General features: G+C 39.0%; 1 protein-coding gene across 50 annotated transcripts in view; it reads right to left on the bottom strand.

Annotated features, from left to right (window-relative positions):
• Positions 1-20570, bottom strand: part of LYRM9 (LYR motif containing 9) — a 36449-nt gene that overhangs the window by 12279 nt on the left and 3600 nt on the right. For 12 of the 50 annotated variants that reach the window (XR_014936425.1, XM_085521884.1, XM_085521883.1 and 9 more), the window contains exons 2-3: positions 18697-18989; positions 11692-11761 (exon numbers count right to left, since the gene is read on the bottom strand). The exons of 9 other annotated variants lie outside the window; for them this stretch is intronic. Coding sequence is in view for 9 of the 41 variants with exons in the window: in XM_085521876.1 (XP_085378002.1) it covers positions 11730-11761 (32 nt within the window). In the remaining 32 variants the exon portion in view is untranslated. Of the gene's footprint in view, positions 1-8127; positions 8175-11691; positions 11762-18391; positions 18534-18696; positions 19045-20570 lie in introns of those variants that run through there. 29 more of the 50 variants (XR_014936426.1, XM_015881093.3, XM_085521897.1 and 26 more) reach the window with 9 other exon arrangements.

Raw genomic sequence — 20570 nt, 5'->3', positions numbered from 1 at the left:
ACAATGAAACCTATATGCCAAATGTCAGTTCCACGTGTATTTTTGGTTTAGATTCATTCCACACCGGCATTTGAGAAAAAGGGTGATGATACTCTTAAAGCACAGTAAGAGATCCCTATGCCACCCCTCCAACCAGCAGAAAGATAAAGAAACTACAAAATGAAGCTCAGGTAATAAACAAGACTCAATTGTTCCCTAATCTTCTCTCCATTGAATGCAGGGGTAGCAAAACAAGGGTTATAACACAGATCCTACATTTACAAGCCCAAATCAGGTAGGATGATTCCAAGTCTATAACCTGCCATGAAAACAGAAATATAATGAAATAACTTAATCCAGAGCGGGTCTCAGTTTTGTTTGGTGACACTGGGCATCTCATTCATAGGTTTTTACAGTGCTGGTAAAGATAATCAACCACGGTGACAGAAAACATTCACATGAACAGCAGGATATGACAGGGGCAATTAAGGGTCTTGTATTTCTTCATTTTCAGCAGTTTTCACAAATCAGAGCAGCAGGCCTCTCCCAGAGCAAAACAAAACTTTAAAATGTGTTAATTGTTTATTATAAAAAGACTTGCCTGCCCTTGACATTCTCTTAATCTTCTTTAAACTTGTATTGGTCATAAAAACTGAGATGGGAAGAAGGACACATAATACCCACCAGCGGCAAAAATAGTAGAAGTACAGCAAAGAAGAGCTGATTTGTTCTTGCTTTTCTTGGGACTGAACACTGTCACCAGCAGGGCTGGAAGAGAGTGCTGAGAAGGGACTATACAGCTTCCTGAATTCACAACCACCAGCCACTGGAAAGACTTTAATTTGAGAAAGTCTCCATGCTTACAGCAGAAGGGAGAAAATTTCCCTCAACCGTTATGACAGCACAACTCGCATTAGCTACCTTCCACTGAGCAGAAAACTCTTTATTCTTCTTACAAAAATTCCCAATTTTTCTAAAAGCTTACATCACTTCCCAAAAGCAACCGTCATCTTTCTTACTGCACTTCACTATTCTACTACAGGATACAGAAAACCTAATGGCTGTTTGGCAGAATAGCTATTTAATCAGAATAACCTAATGAGTTTCTACAGTTTCTTGGCATAATGCAGTAGTGTAGACTTTCCTCTTTCCAATATTTAACTTCGTACTTGAACACCACGCTGTATTAGAGAGTTTGCATTGTAACTCAAGGCAATTGGCCCATTTTGCATACACACACAAAGGACAATGAGGTATAGTAAGAATCTGCACTACTGCCTTTGTTCTAAAAACATCCCACAAATGTTACCATTTTTATCTGCCAAGAAAAAAAAACAACACCTCAACCTCACAGAATCTAGCTATAACTATGACTAATAATATAAATTTCCTTCTGATAACTTACATTCAATGCATAGTGCAACAGACTATCTAAACCAAGAACTGTTGAGTCAAAAATAAAATTATACACTAATTATGCTTTTCTGGAATGGATGACTGTATAATGTCCTAATCAGAAGGCTGAAATCAGACTTGCATTTAGAAAAAGCTCTGTTTAAAAAGAAACAAGTATAAGAGGAGACACTGAGACTATTGTGGTATTTCTCTGCATAGCATCATCATTTACATTCCTGATAATGATACTCAGATAGCAAAGCAAAAGCTGGCCAAAGCCAATTAATCTCGCACTCTGTACTAGCGAGCCTGTAAATTGACTGCATATACCTGGACCCGTGACACTGATACAACACTGTGCCACTGCTCTTTGATGGTTTGTTGTTTTGGTTGTTTTTTTTTTTTCCTTCTCTTGCTACGGTGTTTTAAAAAAAGATCCCTATGGCTCAAAAGCCCGAATCTCACTTCCTTCAGACTAGTTAAATAGCCACCAAAGCTGGGCTTCAGAGACTCCAATGAGGAGCTGAGACACTCACTTAATTTGGTCACCTAGTTGACACAAAGCTCGTCTGGAACACTGCCCTGACAACTCAGAGCCTTCCCCATGCCAACATAGCAGCAAGGGTCCCCAGTGTTGAACACTGTTCACCAGGACCATGGGGGTTCCCACAGCCACCCCTATACTCTGACCATCCAACCCGCTGTCCCATCTCATGATCTTTGATGGGGAACACATTCTTGCTGACTGCTACCAGCTCACACAAATCCAAGCACAAAAAACAGAAGTCAGAGAGAACAACTAATGGAAACAGAGAACCATTGGATACTATTTCTCACACCTGGCTGTACCACTGAAGGTACACATGGACCCAAAAGCTGGTACCAGTGCTTGAAGTTCTTGCTCCATATTCTCTTATGAGCTCATCGCAATGCATATTCAAGAAAACCATACTGTCTCCCTGGGTGTCAGTAGGCTGTTTGGACTCAGTCAAAGTTTGTTGAGCAACACATGGTGGATTCTGCAAATTAGGATTGAGCAATCAAACCTCCTAAAAAAAGTAAAAATAATGTAAAGTATCTATTGAGCAGCATTAGTGCAGTTCTTATTAGGAAGGTGCTTCAGAATATTCACAGCTATGCAAGTATTTATAAAATAGCACAGAAATATTTGGAGATGTTCCTTCCCCTTCAAAAAATACTATATATAACTTCAGGTAGCTTGAGATTTCAGTGTTTCTGTTGGAATAGCTTCCACAGTTAACTAACATTCCAAAATTATTTGTTCTCCTTGAAAACAAAAAAGATAAATAAATGCCCAATAAACCAATAATAGACTCAAAATAATAATAATAATAAACTTACTATTAAAGATTCATAGCTCAGCTGTGTAACCTGATCTACTACGCCTTTCCTGGGCCTACTTGTATTAGTTTGAATATAAATTCCAGAAGCGGCATTTCTGCAAAATGAGATGGTAACATTTTCTATACAGAGAAGTAATAATCAAGCTGCCAAAATAAGAATAAAATTGGAGGCCTCTGGAAACCTCTTTAGCCACAAAACATCTTGGTTCAAGATCTGTTATCAACCCAGGACGACAGCAGAATGAACTGCTGCTCCTCAGTAGAATCCCTACTCTTTTATCTTTGTATATGGTTACATTAGCCCTCCTTTTCACATTTCACAGCTTCCCGCATGGAATGTGGGAACAGCCTCAAATTTTGGACAAAATTGTAAAATATATTTACAGCTTCCTGCAGCAGAGTAGCAGACTTGTCCTGTTTCAGTGAAATAAGCGCCTTCTTCTCTGTGTACTGCACTGTAATAGGTTTTCTTTATTTCCTAGAAGGTCACAGAAGAATGAACAGTGCACTGTGTTCAAGGCCAGCTCTATGGGTTCTGCTGCCTTAGGCAAACCAGTAAACATCTGTCCCTACAAGTCACATTCACTCACAGCTACTGAACGCTTTGCAGCCCTGGGCAATGACCTGCCCTGTAGATACACCCTTTCTTGTATATGGGTGAGCATGCACAATGCTGAAATCACATTGTAATAAACACATCTCTCCAACATACTGAGCTTTTATTAAGATCTGCTGGTTTGACATGATGATTTCTGACGGGTTGTGGCCTGTCATTATTGTGGATTCTGTCCTTTCTGAATACAATTTCTAATGTCTTATTGCATGAATGATGATAGCTAGACATTCTTGTTCACTTCTATTTCTGTTCTCCTCTGCTCTGTGCTTTGCTTCTCTGCTGCATGCACCAAGCAATGTCAAATGACAGTTAAATAACAACACAGGCCTGTGCTGTGAAGGTAGCGTTATAGAGTATCAGCATACAGGAAATTACAAACTGGCCAAACAACAAAATCCAAAGATCTGCCTGTTGACAAGGAATAGCCGTCAGTCAAACGGGCTTCAGGCAGTCTGTCAGCCTCAGTATTAGGCCCAGAGCTATTGAACACCACCAGAAGTTACTTTCCAGCAAACATTTAAATGCACAAGCTTCAACAGTCTTTGCATCAGAGTTGTATATAAGGACAACAGGGTAGAGAAGGAGGTAAATTGTTGGATAAACTGGTTCCACTCAAAAGCTGTGCTTTGATGCACCTAAATATTACACAGTTCAGAATACAGGTCAGAAGACTGCTCACATGAATCAAGCAAACAAAGCTGCAGGACAAGACTTTTACCTTACAGTGTCATTTGCTATCACGAAGCAGAGACATGCAATACACTAAACACAGCAAATGAAAGATGGAGGCTTAGCATCTAACACCAGTGAGACAGTGCACTTCCTACATTCAGGCCAGATTATCCAGTTTTGGATAATTAATGAGCATGCTTAGACTAATCGAACAAATCTGCTTTGCATAATGCTCACCAAACACCAAATTCAGTCAACAATAGGGGCACAGACAAAAGTCTCCCTCGTATAGGTGCAATTCAATCTATTTTTTTTCCCAGTCACTCCTTCCAGCTCACAAGGAAAATTCTGAAAGCCACAGTCTTATAAGAACTTTATCCTCCCAGCTGTAAACTGTTCAGTACAAGTTCAATAACATGAACGCAGTTCTTACTGATCAAGTTTGTAAGTACTTCTGTTTGAGATCATGCCCAATACGCAGTTAGTTGTACCTCGTTGCCATTAGAATTAAAGCTGCATGTTCATTCCTCCCTTTCTTGTAAATAATGCATTTTGAAGTGCTCCAGACTAGCAACAGTGCTTCTCCCAATTACTGTATGACAGGTAGTACAATAACTTTCTGGCCTACTGCACTGTGAGCAAAACACATGCCTTCTGATGGGAGAAATGCTTATAAGTAGCAGTATTACAGAACATTCAAGTCTAGGAGTGTTTAGCCTCTTTAGGAGGATTTTAATTTGTACAGTTCACTAATCAGGGATTGTTAGCATACCAGCAGTCAATCATGTGGCCAGATGCCCTTCTGTATCTTAGGAGTATCTGTGAGTTCTTAAAGCCATATTTCAAGTTCTCCCAGAAGCTTCACTGGAATTCTCCATGGCCTAGTCTACCCCAAAGAGAAACGTCTAAGAAAAACAAGGAAAAGTCTGTCTTTGCTTGTTGCAAAGGAAAAGTACAGTCCAGCAACTGGCTGGCATTCTGAGCCAAGGGCTCATTCTTAAACTGCTGGCTGCAGAAGGATTCCACAAAAGAGCTCCTCACAAAGGTAGCACAAGATTTGCACAATCTCCATGCTTTGGTAGATGCTTTTCCAAGTCAGGCTGGACCAGACTCTGAGCAACCTGGTCTAGTAGATGACCCTGCTCATTTCAGGGGGGTTGGACTAGATGACCTTTAAGGGTCCCTTCCAACTGAAATGATTCTATGGTTTCTACAAAAGACCTACACATTCCCTATTCCCTGGTGGACTATTCATCTCTATACATAAGGGCTTTATTTTAGGAAGTTACAAGGTATTGAAATGGAAAGAGAAATTCTGAAGGAAGCTCCTCATTCAGGAAATCAGTATCTGGCTTCAGAAGGGGCTGTGTGACAATTGTTTCTAGTGCTTTTATACGCATCAGCTAAACCAGGTTCAATATCCTCTATGAATCTAAATCTCTACCAGTAATCATTCCACCTATCTGAATTTTGACTGAACAGCCCTGAGGCAATTCAATTTTATTTTTTCCTTAAGTATTTGGGGACTGACACAATTCCAAAGCATTCACCTCACAGACAGGGCATCATCACCCACAAACAAATGAATGCAGCAGGGTACTTCTTCAGAACAGGATCAGCACTTTATGGGAAGCCTTAGGTTTCACCCATGATTCAGATTTGCTTATATTTCACAAAACCTCGGTTAAACAGGGATAAAAGCTTTGGTTCAATGGAAGTCATGGTGCTAACCTTCAGAGCTAATAATTAACTCAATTATGCTGAATTAATTTGATGTAATTATTGCTGATGGCACAAAGACAGTGGCCCAGAGAAAGTTGGAAAAACAGGAAGAACAGAAGTCCTAACAATACACAATACCCTATAAATAGCATTTTTATTCTTTCCAGAATGAGCTAAAGACAAAATGAGTTCATTACAGTCATCTGGCTTTACTCAGCCCTCCAAATTATCCCAATACCAGACAAATAGCTGTGAAATCCAGCAAGTGAGCTAGAATTAAAACATGCCCTGATAAATCTGACGCAGCACTCTGCAAGTGTCTTCTCCCATCCTATTAACTAAACAATACAGATTTAATAATATGTTTGAGAGCCACAATGCTTTTCCTTTAACTAAAGACTTCAATTAAAAACATTTTCTTGATGCAGTGTTGTCAGTTGGGTGGATTTTTTTATGAACAATCTGGAAAAAGCTTGTGGACTCTTCATTTTATCTGCAGTTTTAATCAAGTATTTTCCAGACTTACTCAGTTCAAAATAAATGTACTGACTATAAAACAGCTATCTTTGTTCCTGTATTTTTCTGTGATTTGCTTTGAAAACAAGAACAGTAGTTCTGCATTCATTACTAAGAAGATACAATTTACTGGGACATTTTTAGTTTTCTCATGAACTTAAGAAAAAATCATGAGGAAGAAAAATTTGATATGATTGTCTTAAGTGCTGGGAAGTACATGAACCTGAAAATGAACAGCAAAGCATTCATTCAATAAAATTCCTTAAGTATTACTAGAATCTGTAGAGGATGCTCTCCTCTTCCGTTTACTACTGGAGGAAGCATTCCCAGCCCACCTAAGGATGCCTGGAGAAGGGGTGCATTTACCAAACATAAATGTCACATACTGCAGAACACCAAATACTGCAACCAAGTCTAAGCCATAAGCCACTTATTCCTCACACTGTAACTCATATCAGCAGGTGCTCCTTTTCCCAGTTGTGAACCCATCACTGTGAGCACAGACTACCACACACCCATGCGCCACAGTTTTGTACAGAAAGCCCAGTGCAAACCTTGCCTTCATCAGGCTTCACTGGATATATGGATGTAGCACCATGGGTGTTGTTTTCCAGTTGTAAAGAATTTAAAAATTAAGAGATCATAATACAGCATCACTTTGATATCCTACAGTTTGGGAGATAACAGTTATGGTGGTGATTATTGTGGTGGCGAATGGAGTTAAATCCAGCTGGCAACCGGTCACGAGTGGTGTTCCCCAGGGGATCGGTGCTGGGGCGTGCCCTCTTCAATATCTTTATTGATGACCTAAATAAGGGCATTGAGTGCACGCTCAGTAAGTTCACAGATGACACCAAATTGGCAGGGAGTGTGGATCTGCCTGGGGGTAGCAAGGCCCTACAGAGGGATCTGGACAGGCCAGAGAGCTGGGCTGAAGCCAATGGGATGAGGATCAGCAAGACCAAATGCCAGGTCCTGCACTTCAGCTACAACAACCCCAGGCGATGCTACAGGCTTGGGGCAGAGTGGCTGGAAGACTGCGTAGAGGAAATGGACCTGGGGGTATTGATTGATTCTCGGCTGAACATGAGCCGACAGTGTGCCCAGGTGGCCAAGAAGGCCAATGGCATCCTGGCTTGCATCAGAAACAGTGTCGCCAGCAGGAGCAGAGAGGTGATTGGTCCCCTGTACTCAGCACTGGTGAGGCCACACCTTGAGTACTGTGTCCAGTTTTGGGCCCCTCACTACAAGAAAGACATCAAGGCCCTGGAACGTGTTTGGAGGAGGGCTATGAAGCTGGTGAGGGGTCCTTCAGCCTTATGAGGAGCAGCTGAAGGAGCTGGGAATGTTCAGCCTGGAGGAACTTGGGGAGACCTTATTGCTCTCTATAACTTCCTGAAGGGAGGTTGTAGTGAGCTGGGGGTTGGCCTCTTGTGTCATTAGTGATAGGACCAGAGGGAATGGTTTCAAGCTATGGCAGGGGAGATTCAAGCTGGTCTTGTATTCTGAGAAGTATTACTTCTCAGAAACGGTGGTCAGGCACTGGAATGGACTGCACAGGGAGGTGGTAGAGTCACCGATCCTGGGGGTGTTCAAGGAAAGACTGGATGTTGTGTTGAGGGACATGGTTTAGTGGGAGCTGTTGGTAACAGGTGAATGGTTGGACTGGATGATCTTTTGGGTTGATTCCAACCTTGGTGATTCTACAGGGGGTAATAGTTATGAAGAGTGGGGTACCTCAGCCTGTTTACCTTCAGTGCTAAATACCACTTTGTTTTTACATCTGTCCATGTTGTAAATAAGCAAGCTGCTACACTTCTGATGCATCTTTATTACCCTCAGTGACAAGAATAAAAATACTACCTCTGGAATTCACCAATTGCTTCCAAGAAGAGAATCCAAGTGCATACCTGTAAGAAATGAATATTATTTTTCCTAATTTGAGAAGTGCCACCACTACAGATACAGACCACATCCACACGCAGAGATTTGACGCTTCTCAAACAGATGATTTTTCAGAATTTAATTGCCAGCTTCCAGTCAGTCTCATCATTTCCAAGCATGTTGTATCACACATATAACTTATGTTTTTGATTTTAATACATCATTTTCTGTCCAGTTCTGAGAGGGCAAAACATTTTCCATGGGGAATATGCTACTGTATTTTCTCAAGAACCAGAATTACTTGCTTCAAGAATATAAAAACTATTTGGGAAAAAGCACTGTATTAACTTGAATAGTTACAGTAAGTTTTCCACTATTTATCACAATTTAATTTTAATTTGGCATTTTTGTTAACAGCTTGCCCCGTTGATACTGGCTTGATACCCATCGTACAGTGACCAAAATCCTGTTCCACTTATTTCATCAGTAGAGGCTTCCTTTTATTTTGTCCTGTTGCTGGACTAGGAATGAAAGATTCCATGTCCATCAGTTTTCTCATCTGTTAGCAGAACTACAGAGATACAGTAGAGGTAGGGTAAAGGTACAAGAATAATTACCAAAGATCCGGTCCAAAGCTCCTCAGGAAGAAAAAACAATAAAAGTAATGTGAACTGAGAGCTTGTTTCTGTTTACTACTTCCAATAACCCTCAGTTCACATTACTTTTATAAAAGAATTTCCACCCAGCATAACCCAGAATATCTGTATTGTACCAGTGTCAGAGCTGTATTTGGAGGGCTTCATTCTTCTACTGGAATTTCTAGAGGCAAACACTAACTGTAGCACTAAAAACTACTTTAAAGTCACTAGTTAAAATTTTGGCTGGTAAAAATAAGCATTGATTAACTTCTACCAAATTATCTCTGAAGGAGAAAAAATTACAAAGGAAATGGCATGCCCTGCAACAAACAGGAAAGAAAAAGGGCTAGAAATGTTTAGCTTGCACAGAAGGAAGTAGAATAACTGTATGTGGTCTAACATTCTAAACCTACTTTGCACCAGCCAGTCAGTGTAAGGGGTTGTCAGCATAAATTAGTTCATCAGCTTGTCCATTACACCAGCCCACAGCTCCAGCTAGAACTCCCTCTTCTCACACCCTCAGCCTGCTTTTCACTTCTGCCGTCACAGACTTGATTTTCCCTTTCATGGATTTTTGCTTGAAAAAGCATTGCTGCCTCAATTGTCTATTTTCAGCCTGTATTGAAGAAAACCCTTCAGTTCAATTTTTAGTTCAATTTGTAGCCACATCCTGTCTCTGCCTCCCTCCCTTTCTGTTCCTAAATATAAGGCTGATGCAATTTGATGTGACATGACAAAATAACACATTTGCACCGGCAGAAACTTTCTCTCTGCAGCAGTAATTAAAGGGAGTAGATAAAACATCACTGAAATTGGTGTTTATTTAGCCTGGAAATAAAAGACCTAAAGAGGACTGGAGGGATGTTCAAATGTCAAGAACATGGCATCACTGATGAGTGCCTTCTCTTACATGCTTCCCTGCTGTGAAAGGGTATGGGAGCTCAAACAGTGTAATCTATTTTAAAAAGGATAAAAAAGGAGATTTCTGTAGACTACATTCGTAACCAGTGAAAATCATTTCATGTATTTTTGCATTATAAATAGTACCAAGATACTCTTGTGGTTTCACCTATGACAAGGTCACTAAATTAAACCTCAAAGCTCAGGCTCTCAAAATGAGCAGAAGACAGACCTCATCGACTACAGTGAAAACTGGGAGCTTAACACCTTAGATTTTGTGTATAGATACTGCAGAAAGACAAGTACTCACCTTCACCTGCCAAATAGATCTTTGTTAATTGTCAAGGACAAGAACTCAGAAATAGCAGCTCAGCACACCAAATGCAATGACTTCAGCAGGATTCACACAACTAACTAAGAATGCAAATCTTACAAAATAATATACTGTAATTGATTTTGTTGTATGGATACTTGACGGCAATAGAAGGCAACACTGGTTGAAAAGCAACATTTGGAAGCTAAGGATTATTTTTTTATTTTAGAAGGACACTTGAAGTTACTCTTGTCCCTGTGAAGAACTCACAGAAAAGTCTGATAGGTATTCCACAGGCCACTGGATTTAACAGACACAATATGCTTTAAAGTGATGCTTCCTGCTTCCAGGAGGATCTCCCTTCTTTCCTTGTTTACATGAAGTTATTCTTTTAAATCCATCTGTGACTGGCACTACGACTCTGCTTAAAACTGGCAAGCCACGTTTTGAGCAGGCTCATCTCCATCCCAACACAGATGGCATCAAGAACAAGGCGGGCCAGAAAAATCAGTTTGCATATTATGCTTCAGTTTTTATGGGTCAGATTACCATTCAAAGCCATCAAAATGGCAATCCATATGTGATGTGTCTGCCATTGGAACTGAAGTAATACATTACCATGAACTGGTAACAGCTGGTAACAAATAGCCCGATGAGCCATTAACTAAATTTTGATATTAAAAAAGCAAAATTATTTTCCTTTCCAACAACACACTGACAAACTGATCAAGGAAACATCCTTAATAAACCAAAAACAAAAAGACTACCTTCATCCTTGAAGAAGTGCATAGGAAAGGCTCTCTTGTCAGAAAATAGTTTAGCATCCATGTTAATAATTCTCTTAATAACTAAGCCCAGAGCAGATGTAGGCTATGTAATTAGTTCCAACCTCTCTGTTCTACAAGTCAGTAAATTCTTACAGATTTTTGGGGTGGGGGAGAATAGGGTGTGAGAACTTTGCATGTTTTCTTTGGTATGAGTATAGTAACTGTGTTAAAGAATACTAAAGCAATGCTGAAACAAAGTCAAAAACATGACATTGTTTCCAGTCTCCCTGCAGTAATCCACCAGACAATTCCTGGATTCCCATTACTACATGGGTCATTTCCCAGATGCTCCAGAAGCCATTCTTCCACATCTGGAGGATTTAAAGCAGGCAAGTCTGCTACTGCAAGAATCTTGAAACAAAAACATTTTAAACGTCTCCTGTTATGTTACCATATCACCCAAAACTCAAATAACAGGTAGGGCCATCACCCCGCATAATTCTTTTTCCACTCAAGTTTTATCACCCCTCTGAAATCCCAACAATAATTTTCTGGCTAAGACACTATACCAATTCTTCAGGTGTTCACTCTCAGACAAACAGAATACACACAGAAACAGCACATTCCCTGCACCACACTCAAATTACTAATCCATCTGTAATCCTGATGAACCTATCAAAATATTGTTTGCTTTGGTATCTTCACTGACAATTTGAAATTACAATTCTGCTACTTCATTTGTCAGCCCAGCTAGAGGGGAAAGAGGAATATTCCTAACCATGAAATGTGGTCTGGAAATAATTCCTGCAAACATGTACAGTCATAACTAATCTGCATCAACTTCATTTTCACCTTTTTCCCCTACATGGGGCAAATGGACTCCTAGTGATTTCCATAAAACCAAAGGAAAAAACAAATCACTTACAGCATTCAGAGTAAAAGAACCTTAATTATCTTCACAGATTAGGTCGCCGAAGTCCAACAGTAAGCAAGACCTGCAGAGAAGAATCAATTTCCATCATTTGGTTTTCCCCAACTCATTACTTAAAGTACCACTAATAAGAAGAGCAGAGAAGTCTATCTACAACACAAATTTCACATTTATCAGCCCGTAAGATTTCACTTTCACCTAACTAGTAACATTAAAAATGAATTCACAGTCTTGAGATGAATAACTGCTTTCAGTAATCTACTCAAAACATTTTTAGTAAGTATAGACTACTAAAGGAACACAGAGTAATTGCAAAGCACTCAGTGGAACCAAACTTTTGTTGTTTCCCATTAAGAGTTTCTGCACATAAGAAATAATATAACTCATTTAAGAACTATAGTCTCCAGTACTTGGAACATTGAAAAAAACAGCAAAAACAATTTCACAGAGAACTACATATTTGTAACAGCACAACACTGCTTTGGAAAGTGCATTCATCAATACTGCAATACTCTAGCATTTCTGAGTAAAACTGAAGAGCTAGTACAGGGTTATCTGGCCTTCCATTCCCACAGCGCTGCAGTCCCCTCTCAAAATGCTCAAGTACCCTTCTGAAGGAAGGGGCACAGGAACAAGTTACCCAATACCCCATTGCATGACCAACCTCTGCTGTTAGGAACTGCTTCCAGAAGGTTGCAAAGAACTAGGGTTATCTTCCCTGACAGTTACTATTTTAATTGAAAACAAGCAATTCACAACAAAGATAATGTAGAATATTCAAACAGCATCAGAGAATTTTCCCTTTCATACTATTTTTAAACATTTTAACAGCTTGCCATATTGCTTTAGAGATGCACCTCCCTGTAAGTTCAGTGACTCACATTTAGCCCTAACAGGAGGATTCAGGACTCCCTCCCACCTCCTCCCCCCATGAACCTTTACAAATTCTGATTAACTGCATCAGCTTCCATCGTGGATGAACATGAACCCTGCATGAGAAAATCTTGCTTTATCAAATACTTGATTGCACAGTGAGCAAAGTGAACCAAGTAGACTAGTTCTCTAAAATCAACATTAATTCCTTTATTTAGAAGTTGATGCAAGTTTGTTGAAGTAAAGAGAAGGGATTCTAACATGGATCTAAAGACAAACAGCTCAAATCATGTGCTACTTCAAAGATGCAAAAAGCAACTTGAAAGCAAAGTCCTGGAAGATACCAGCAGCAGCAGAACCTGCATCAATCTACACGCCTTCCTTTGAAGGACAGGTTTTGAAAAACTTAAGTCAAAATTCTGAGCTGCGTTTACAGAATTTTGATCAAAGTGACTTTTGGCCTTTGGGAAAACAAAACAAAACAAAAAACATTTAAATTAATATCATAACTTGGCCACAGTGGCTGACAACAGCTTGGAATACTGAATTTAGGTACAAAGCAGAAATGCTGGTTCCAAGACAAAAAGCATTAAAACCTGTACTTGATTTACGACCACAAGAGATACTCTGCATCTACAGCCTATAATACAAATATCTTTATGCTCAGTCCTCATCTCAAGTCACGAGGCATCAAAAAACTCCAGTCTTTGCAAGGGTCTCAAAGAACTGGGGGTGAAGTAACCAGTTGTACCAGCTCACACAGTCTTCCCTCAATCTGTCTGCTCCTTTACCTATTGCCTCCCTGAAGTCTGGGGGCAACTTACAAAAAAAAGTCTAAGATTTATTTTCTGCAGGAATAATCATCTGAAACACTGATTATACTAAAATAAAAAGCACCTGGTAAGGTTGCATGAAACTAAGTCTTGCCACATCAAGATGTACACAGAAATTTCTCATAGGAAATGCTGGAGAGTAGATTCAAATTCAGTTAAAAAACAATCACGAGACAACTGAAGTTTCCTGGTTTCGGTGAAAGAGCTGAACACTGGCAAGTACTTCATAGTATTGCTTTTATCCACTTGAATTGTATTTCCTAAAGAGCAGATAAGACCTCTGATATATCTGATCAGTCCTGAAGAAAACACCTATTATTTAGCAGCATTAATTAACAGATCGCAGATATATCTGCAGTTAGTTATCCCAGTAGGACATTTATGATGCCCTTTCACAAGTATATTGTCCTTTGCTGGTAACATGCAGCTAATATAATAGCCAAAGAGCAACCCAATTAACTTCTCCATGGTCTGAAATTTAAACCAGCAATTAATTCTATAATTCACTTAGCAGAACATCAGACACCTCTGTTGAGAAAGCTGAGCAAATCTATTCAAAGTACACCCTATTTGGTTTTGAGAACACAAACTAATAGCAGTTCCTGCATATCATTAGTTAGTGATAAACATTACTCAGAGCTCAACTTGAATTTCTGCCTCAGAAATATAGGAGTCTTTAAAAGAATTTAAGCCCATGTCAGATAACTCCCCTTCACACTGTGAGAAGTGTATAAAGGAGCACTGAGGTGTGAATTACATTCCTAACATGTTTACTAGCTGGTGTAAGTTGGCTAAAGCCAATAATCCCCAACTTGTTCTGCTACTTATACCAGCTACAGACTCATGGTTTCTCTGCATCTCAGAAACCAAAGTCAAACTGCACTCGTTTTTATGCATGATATTGATAATATTCCTGGAGATTCAAACGCTAATGTGAAGAGCTGTAGCCTGGAACAGTGTTTGCATGGTACTGTTTACAATAGAATATAACCAAGGTTAGAGCTTAATTTTAAAAGTAAATAAAATGTCCTCCTAAAACAACGTTGGAGAGCACATGGGCTTGCTTGTCATTTATTAGCACACATACTTCAAGCAAAACTCACAGCCCACGTTCATTGGTATTTAGGACTGAATAGGACATTCCTGCATAGCTGTTCAGTTACTTATTTATCATCAGACCAAACAAAAAATAGAATACCATACTGCAATTCCATAAAATCATAATATAATTAGCATAAATTTGTTGCATGGAAACAGGGTTTTTTTTTTGTTGGTTTGTTTTGGTTTTTTTTTGTTTTTGGTTTTTTTTAAATAAACACACCAAAAGCAACACACCAGAAATTTTCAACGAAAAGTGATGGGTAGGAGAAAGGGAGAGGATTACATGTGTGACTGTGACGTAAAAAAATGCAGAATTCTGATCTAAAGACCAATAAAATCAATGCAAGTTGGCAGTGGCAGGAAGAGAGCTCAGAAACCTGAGACAAAATAGCATTTAGGTACCTTAAGCTTTATACCTCAGCTGTCCTTGAAAGTTCCAACTTCTGAACAACAAAAATACTCCTCATGAGCATTTTATTCTGCAGCATTTGACTTTGTTTAAACCTGTGTGGGTGGGCAGTCAAAAACGGAGGAAGCCACAAATACATTGTTTTCAATCAGGTTACCAATGATCCTTAGCCAAACAACCAGGCCCATTAACTTGCAGCACATGGCTGTCTCCGCACACTGCAGCTCCACTTCCCACAGTGGCCAGAACAGCCAGACTACGAACAGAATCAACATCTTCATTTCTTTCTTAGGCACCACATACTGGTCAGCTTTAGTTGAGAGAAACACTTCCATAACGGCCCTACAAGACTTCTTTCTCGTTTGAGATGAAAGAGTTAATATCTGTGACCCAAATATGGAGACCCATTTTAAACTTGCTGAAAATTGCTTTTTAATCCCAGCTCTCGAGGATTTCCTTTGAAACCATCTGCCATGCACACTCAGTACTCATTTCCCATGTATATGCAGGATTACTATAATATGGATTCTTTCATGTAACTTAATATATGTCAGTACATAATAAAATTAGTTGAATGTTGCCTTTAAAAAAAAAAAATTACATTTTTATACCAGAAAGCGCCTGTAGAAGTCAAAATCAGTGATAAATTCACAGAAAACCAGTGACCCATATTTATCTTATTTACTGCAGCATTTACATTACAACTCTTGTTTATGTAGTCAGTCTGACACTGCACGAGATTCAAACAGTTCTGAGTCACTGAACCAATGTAACTTCTGTACATGCTTTAAATTAAGCTCAGGTATTTTCCAGGATATGAATGATTTAAGCATGCACTTTCCCAATTACAATTTAGTTTCTAGACTGGAAGAAAGAATTAACCACATGATAATTAAAGATCGGAGAAGATTTCTAAGTATCCTTAAATCTGCAGTATTTTCTAATTGCTTATGATGAACTTTCGTGCTGCTGTAATTTTCTAGTACAAATACTGACAAGTGATACTTCAGGTCACATTCATACCCACATTACATTAAAAAAAACAAACACAACAACCAGTGACTTGAGCAGTGTCTAAAACAGAAAACAAAGAAATAGCAGCTTAGCAGAATAACCACAGCTAGAGTGAATGAAAAAGCAAGCAGTCAGCAACATACACCTATAATTAATTTCTTGGATCAGCCTATGAAGTCAAAATTCAAAGTCCCAACAAAACCAGAGCATTTTTCATATGGAACACTTTTTAAAAAGTGATTATTTGCCTGCAAACACTCCTGGAGTGGGAAATGAGGCAAGTGATTCGCATGGTTTCCGTGGTGTAAGATGACACTAACATTTCAGGAGACAGACAAGCCCATAAACTTCAAGAGTTTTCTTTTCATGGTGAACAGTCACTTAATATACGTTTCATTAGATATTTCACTAATACCTAATGAAAATGAATGGCAAGACAGAATTCCACAGTAAAACATTTCCCACCCAAGCAAAGATTGCTCTCCATACACTTGGATGCATTTTTTTTCCTGCATATGAGCAACCAACAGTAGAAGTTATTAACATACAAGAGATCTGTTTATGCAGATGTTGGGAGAACACAGAAAGAAAAACAAGCAATTCATTTTGTTTCAGATGTTGGAGCATCATCCTGCAGACATGTTACTTTTAATACAAAGCAGCTCCTAAGATGAGTGAGGGGGTGAGGACAGAACCAAAGCTCAATCACTGGGTTATTCCAGTATTTACATTTTAATGGGCTTCCTGCATTATTCTGTCCTTATAATTTTCCTTCACTACTAATTATATGAAATTTATTTTGTCTCAAGCAACAGTGGGAAGAAACTCAATATGTTTAAGATGGCTGCTTTCAGATATTTCGAGATGACGTGTTACACTGTCATTTACTTCTGCAAGTGGGTATAAACCCCAAGCAATTCACAACATCCTGTGGCTCTACTTGGAATGAAACTATGAAAAGCTCCATCAGCTTATATGGCCAATGGCTGGCAGAAGCCTGTAACAGTGCTGCAGCACATGCAGAAAAATTGGTGCTAATAAAAACAAACAACAACAAAAATAAACACATACTAATACTAAATCACCTTTCTCTGTGTAAGGGAGAGACTAAGTGAAGCCTGATCCACAGGCCTTCCTGGGACCTTGCAGCACTTCACTTTTTTCTGTTTACTTAAACCTAATCAACAATGTTGAGGAGTTGGAAAGGCATCAGGGATGTGAGTGAAGCCAATGCTGTGGCTCTAGGATATAAAATACAACTAACTGATGAATGCTTAGTTCTTGTCCTCTTCACATACAGTAGACACAGAAAAACCCAGAAATAAGTGTCTCACAAATGTACATAGCAAACCTGCAGCCAAGGCTTCGGACAAGGGCAGAAGTTCAGTGTGTGAAGGCATTTAGTGAGCAAAGCTGTCAATGATAGCATCCAAGTGCTCTGATACTACAGCACAGGAACCTAACCATCAACTTACCTAACAGAATGATTCGGAAAAGTTTGCATGAGGGACATGTGAAAGTTCTGATGCTGTATAAGTCCTTTGATTTTATGAACTAAGGATTTGGCTTCACACAGTCCATTTTAACTTAACATCGTGGGCCAGAGTCTACGGTCATATATATATATATAGGCAAGTTTGGAATCAACCCGAAATTTTTTTTCCATACCTGTAATGACCAAATAAAAGCATAGGCTTCAAGTTGCACCAATTACAACATCACCTATGCAAACAAGTTTAATTAGCATTACATTATCCAATTTACAGGAGTCAAACTCTGAAGACAGTGCTTAAGTGAGATGCTGCCATGAACAAGGCTGCAAGTTTGTTGTTTCCTATTAGTATCCAGATGTTTGGGCCTTTTATGTATTCCCATATTGACTGCGTATGACAAAGAAATGTAGTAAAACTGGCAAGACCACAGGCAATAATCACTTCTCTGTACCTTAGTGAAAAACAGTGTTTAAGACGCATTCTCAAAATTGCCCTGCTGTAATGGATAGGTGTGCCTGCTGCAAAGACCTCAATTTAGAAATTACTGTTTATGAGTAAAACATAAAGCATTTTTCTTTTTTGACATTGAGTGAACGTGGTCTATTACAACACTGAAGGCATTCTGACATAGTGAAGAATTGATCTATGAGCTAATATGCTAGAAAAGATTAGTCATGATATGAACAAGCTCTAAGAAGTTATCCAGACTTGAAATGAGAGGGAAAAAAAGAAAAAACCAAAGAAACAATACAGGTTGGACTTTGTGTTATCACTACAAAGTTAAAGTAAGTAAAACTAACTGGTACTGATGCATCATCTGCAAGAACTTAACAGCCTAAAGGTCTTATCTCCTACCCAAGACTTCACTGAATCTGATCGGCAGAGAATTGGGTCAAAACACAGTTATTATGACAAAACAAATTCTAGCACATACTGTGCTCCAGTGAGGGAGGGAAGAGAAACAGTCATACCTGTTAGCCACGATGTGGTGAACAAAGTGCTTTGCAAGAGGCATATCATCAATTTGGATCAATTCAACTGGTTCGTTCAATTTTTTGTCACTGGAATCAGTGACAGAACAAAAGCTAGCCAGGGCTCTGAAAGATGGCATTCCTAAAACCACCACCACAGCAGTGTTATTCTCTTTGCTGATTAAACCTACAACCTAAATAATTCAATTTATTTTAATTACTGGTGTCTTAGCCTCTTCCTCCTCTACTCCCCCCCTCCAAAAGATATTGCAGACAGAAACAAAGAGCTTAGACACTATACTTACCATAACAACTTCAATTTGGAGGATAACGAAGAAACCTTCTTCTCTCCTCACTCCACTATTTAGGGATCCTGCTCACATAAATACAAGTGGTATGTCATGATGTTTTAACTTCTTCACCTTCTGGGGATAACATGCTGAGAAGCTATTTTAAGAACACAGCTCATTCACAAAGGTCTCCAATTCTGTCTTCAGAGACAGAGATGATTTTCTTACTGCTTCAAAATCTGCTGGCATGACATTAGCTTCAGAGGGAGTTCATTTGTTGTTCTGACATCAAAATGGAGCAAGAGCAGCTGCCAGGAGAGTGATAAAAGGAAACATTGGTGACAAAGAGCAGCGGGGTCATTTCTGGTGCAAAAGAAAAGAGAACAGAACTGTAGAACTGTCAATTTCTCCAAAAAAAAAAAAAATAAATAAAAAAATATGAGGATTAAAGATCACTCCTCTTCCACCTACAACTGGTGTTCAGCAGCAAGAAGGGAAATGAGATAGAAAAGACAATAAACAATCAGAGCTGCATCTTTAAATTGCAAATTATTATATACTGACTTTAAGCACCTGAGCACTTCCAGTTAAAGCCAAGATCCAGTTTAAGCTCTGTGACTGAGCAAAGGATTCAGTTACTCCTACAGAAAAATGAAACAAAAATAGTTCTGGCCAGAAAACACTTGAGGGCATAGAGTTCAGTGCTTTGGAGCTGGCAGTCTTTGGAATTCAAGCCCCAGCACTAAGTCGTGACTACCATACTTGTATATACTGCATACTGTACAAACCTGGAACAAAGCTGTCACTGCAATATGACCACAGCAAGAACTAAGCTGCAAGAGCCATGAATGGGGCTGATCGGCCACTGCTGCTTTGAAGATGAAGGTGATGCTCATTTTGATCAACACGCCTTTCTGACTGACTAACCTATGTTAGGTCATCCACTTGTTTTGATTACTTGATGATTTTCTCCCCAGCCTCTTAATTATTATGTGTTACCTAGACCAGGAATTTGTTCCCCATCTGACAACGCAAGTAGTACTTTGTTATCTTCTAGATAAAGGCAAGGACTTCATAAAGTAAGGCAAACCGGCAAACCTAACCAAAGTCACAACAAAATATTCTTTTCCCCGCTGTGCCTTATTAATGACTTGTTTTCTGCTTTATAAAACCTTTTATAAAACTCTTTAAAGATGAAAATTTTGGAGAATTATTTTTCAAAGGAAGAGACTAATAGACAACAAATTCTAAAGCTATAAATGCCTTGCATATATTAATTATCCCTTTGTATGTTAGAACCATAATTAGTTTACAGCAAAATATGACTAGCCAAAACCCATTAAATTCCCAGGCACTAACACTGTTGATGATGCTTTATGGTTTCAGTAGTAGGATTTATGAATAAAATATTAACAGTGTTGAAGAATGCTGAGGAATGCAACTGCACAGTTGTACACTGAGGTACGAGTGGGTTTGCCAAACACCCACACAATAAATCATCAATAGCGCAGCTCAGAGAACCCCTTTTGTGCATTACGGAAATCTATGCAAGCATTTAATTATGCTTTGTTCTCTTCAATATTACTTTTCTGCATTGAATTGTCACAAGAAAAAAACTGCACACACATGCTGAAGGATGTTTATGTACAATACTGGGCCATGAAATCAAGAAGTACCTTTCTATCATTTAAAGGCCTACCTTCATAGCTAGTACCCATGGCACACAAAAAAAACCTTCCAAAACCTACGTCTGAATGTGGATTATAGCATTTTATTCAGAGCAATGCCATCTTTCACAGAGAATGTTGAGGTTAACACACTGTTGAGGAACATCAAAGAAATAGAACAGGGATGATTACACATTGTCTTCTACCACTTAGCCTTATGCA

The sequence above is a fragment of the Coturnix japonica genome, chromosome 22, assembly GCF_054131305.1.
Source record: "Coturnix japonica strain WE chromosome 22, WE-NBRP24, whole genome shotgun sequence".
Taxonomy (NCBI): domain Eukaryota; kingdom Metazoa; phylum Chordata; class Aves; order Galliformes; family Phasianidae; genus Coturnix; species Coturnix japonica.
Note: the sequence above shows the minus strand (reverse complement) of the source record. Positions and strands in the feature narration are given on the sequence as shown.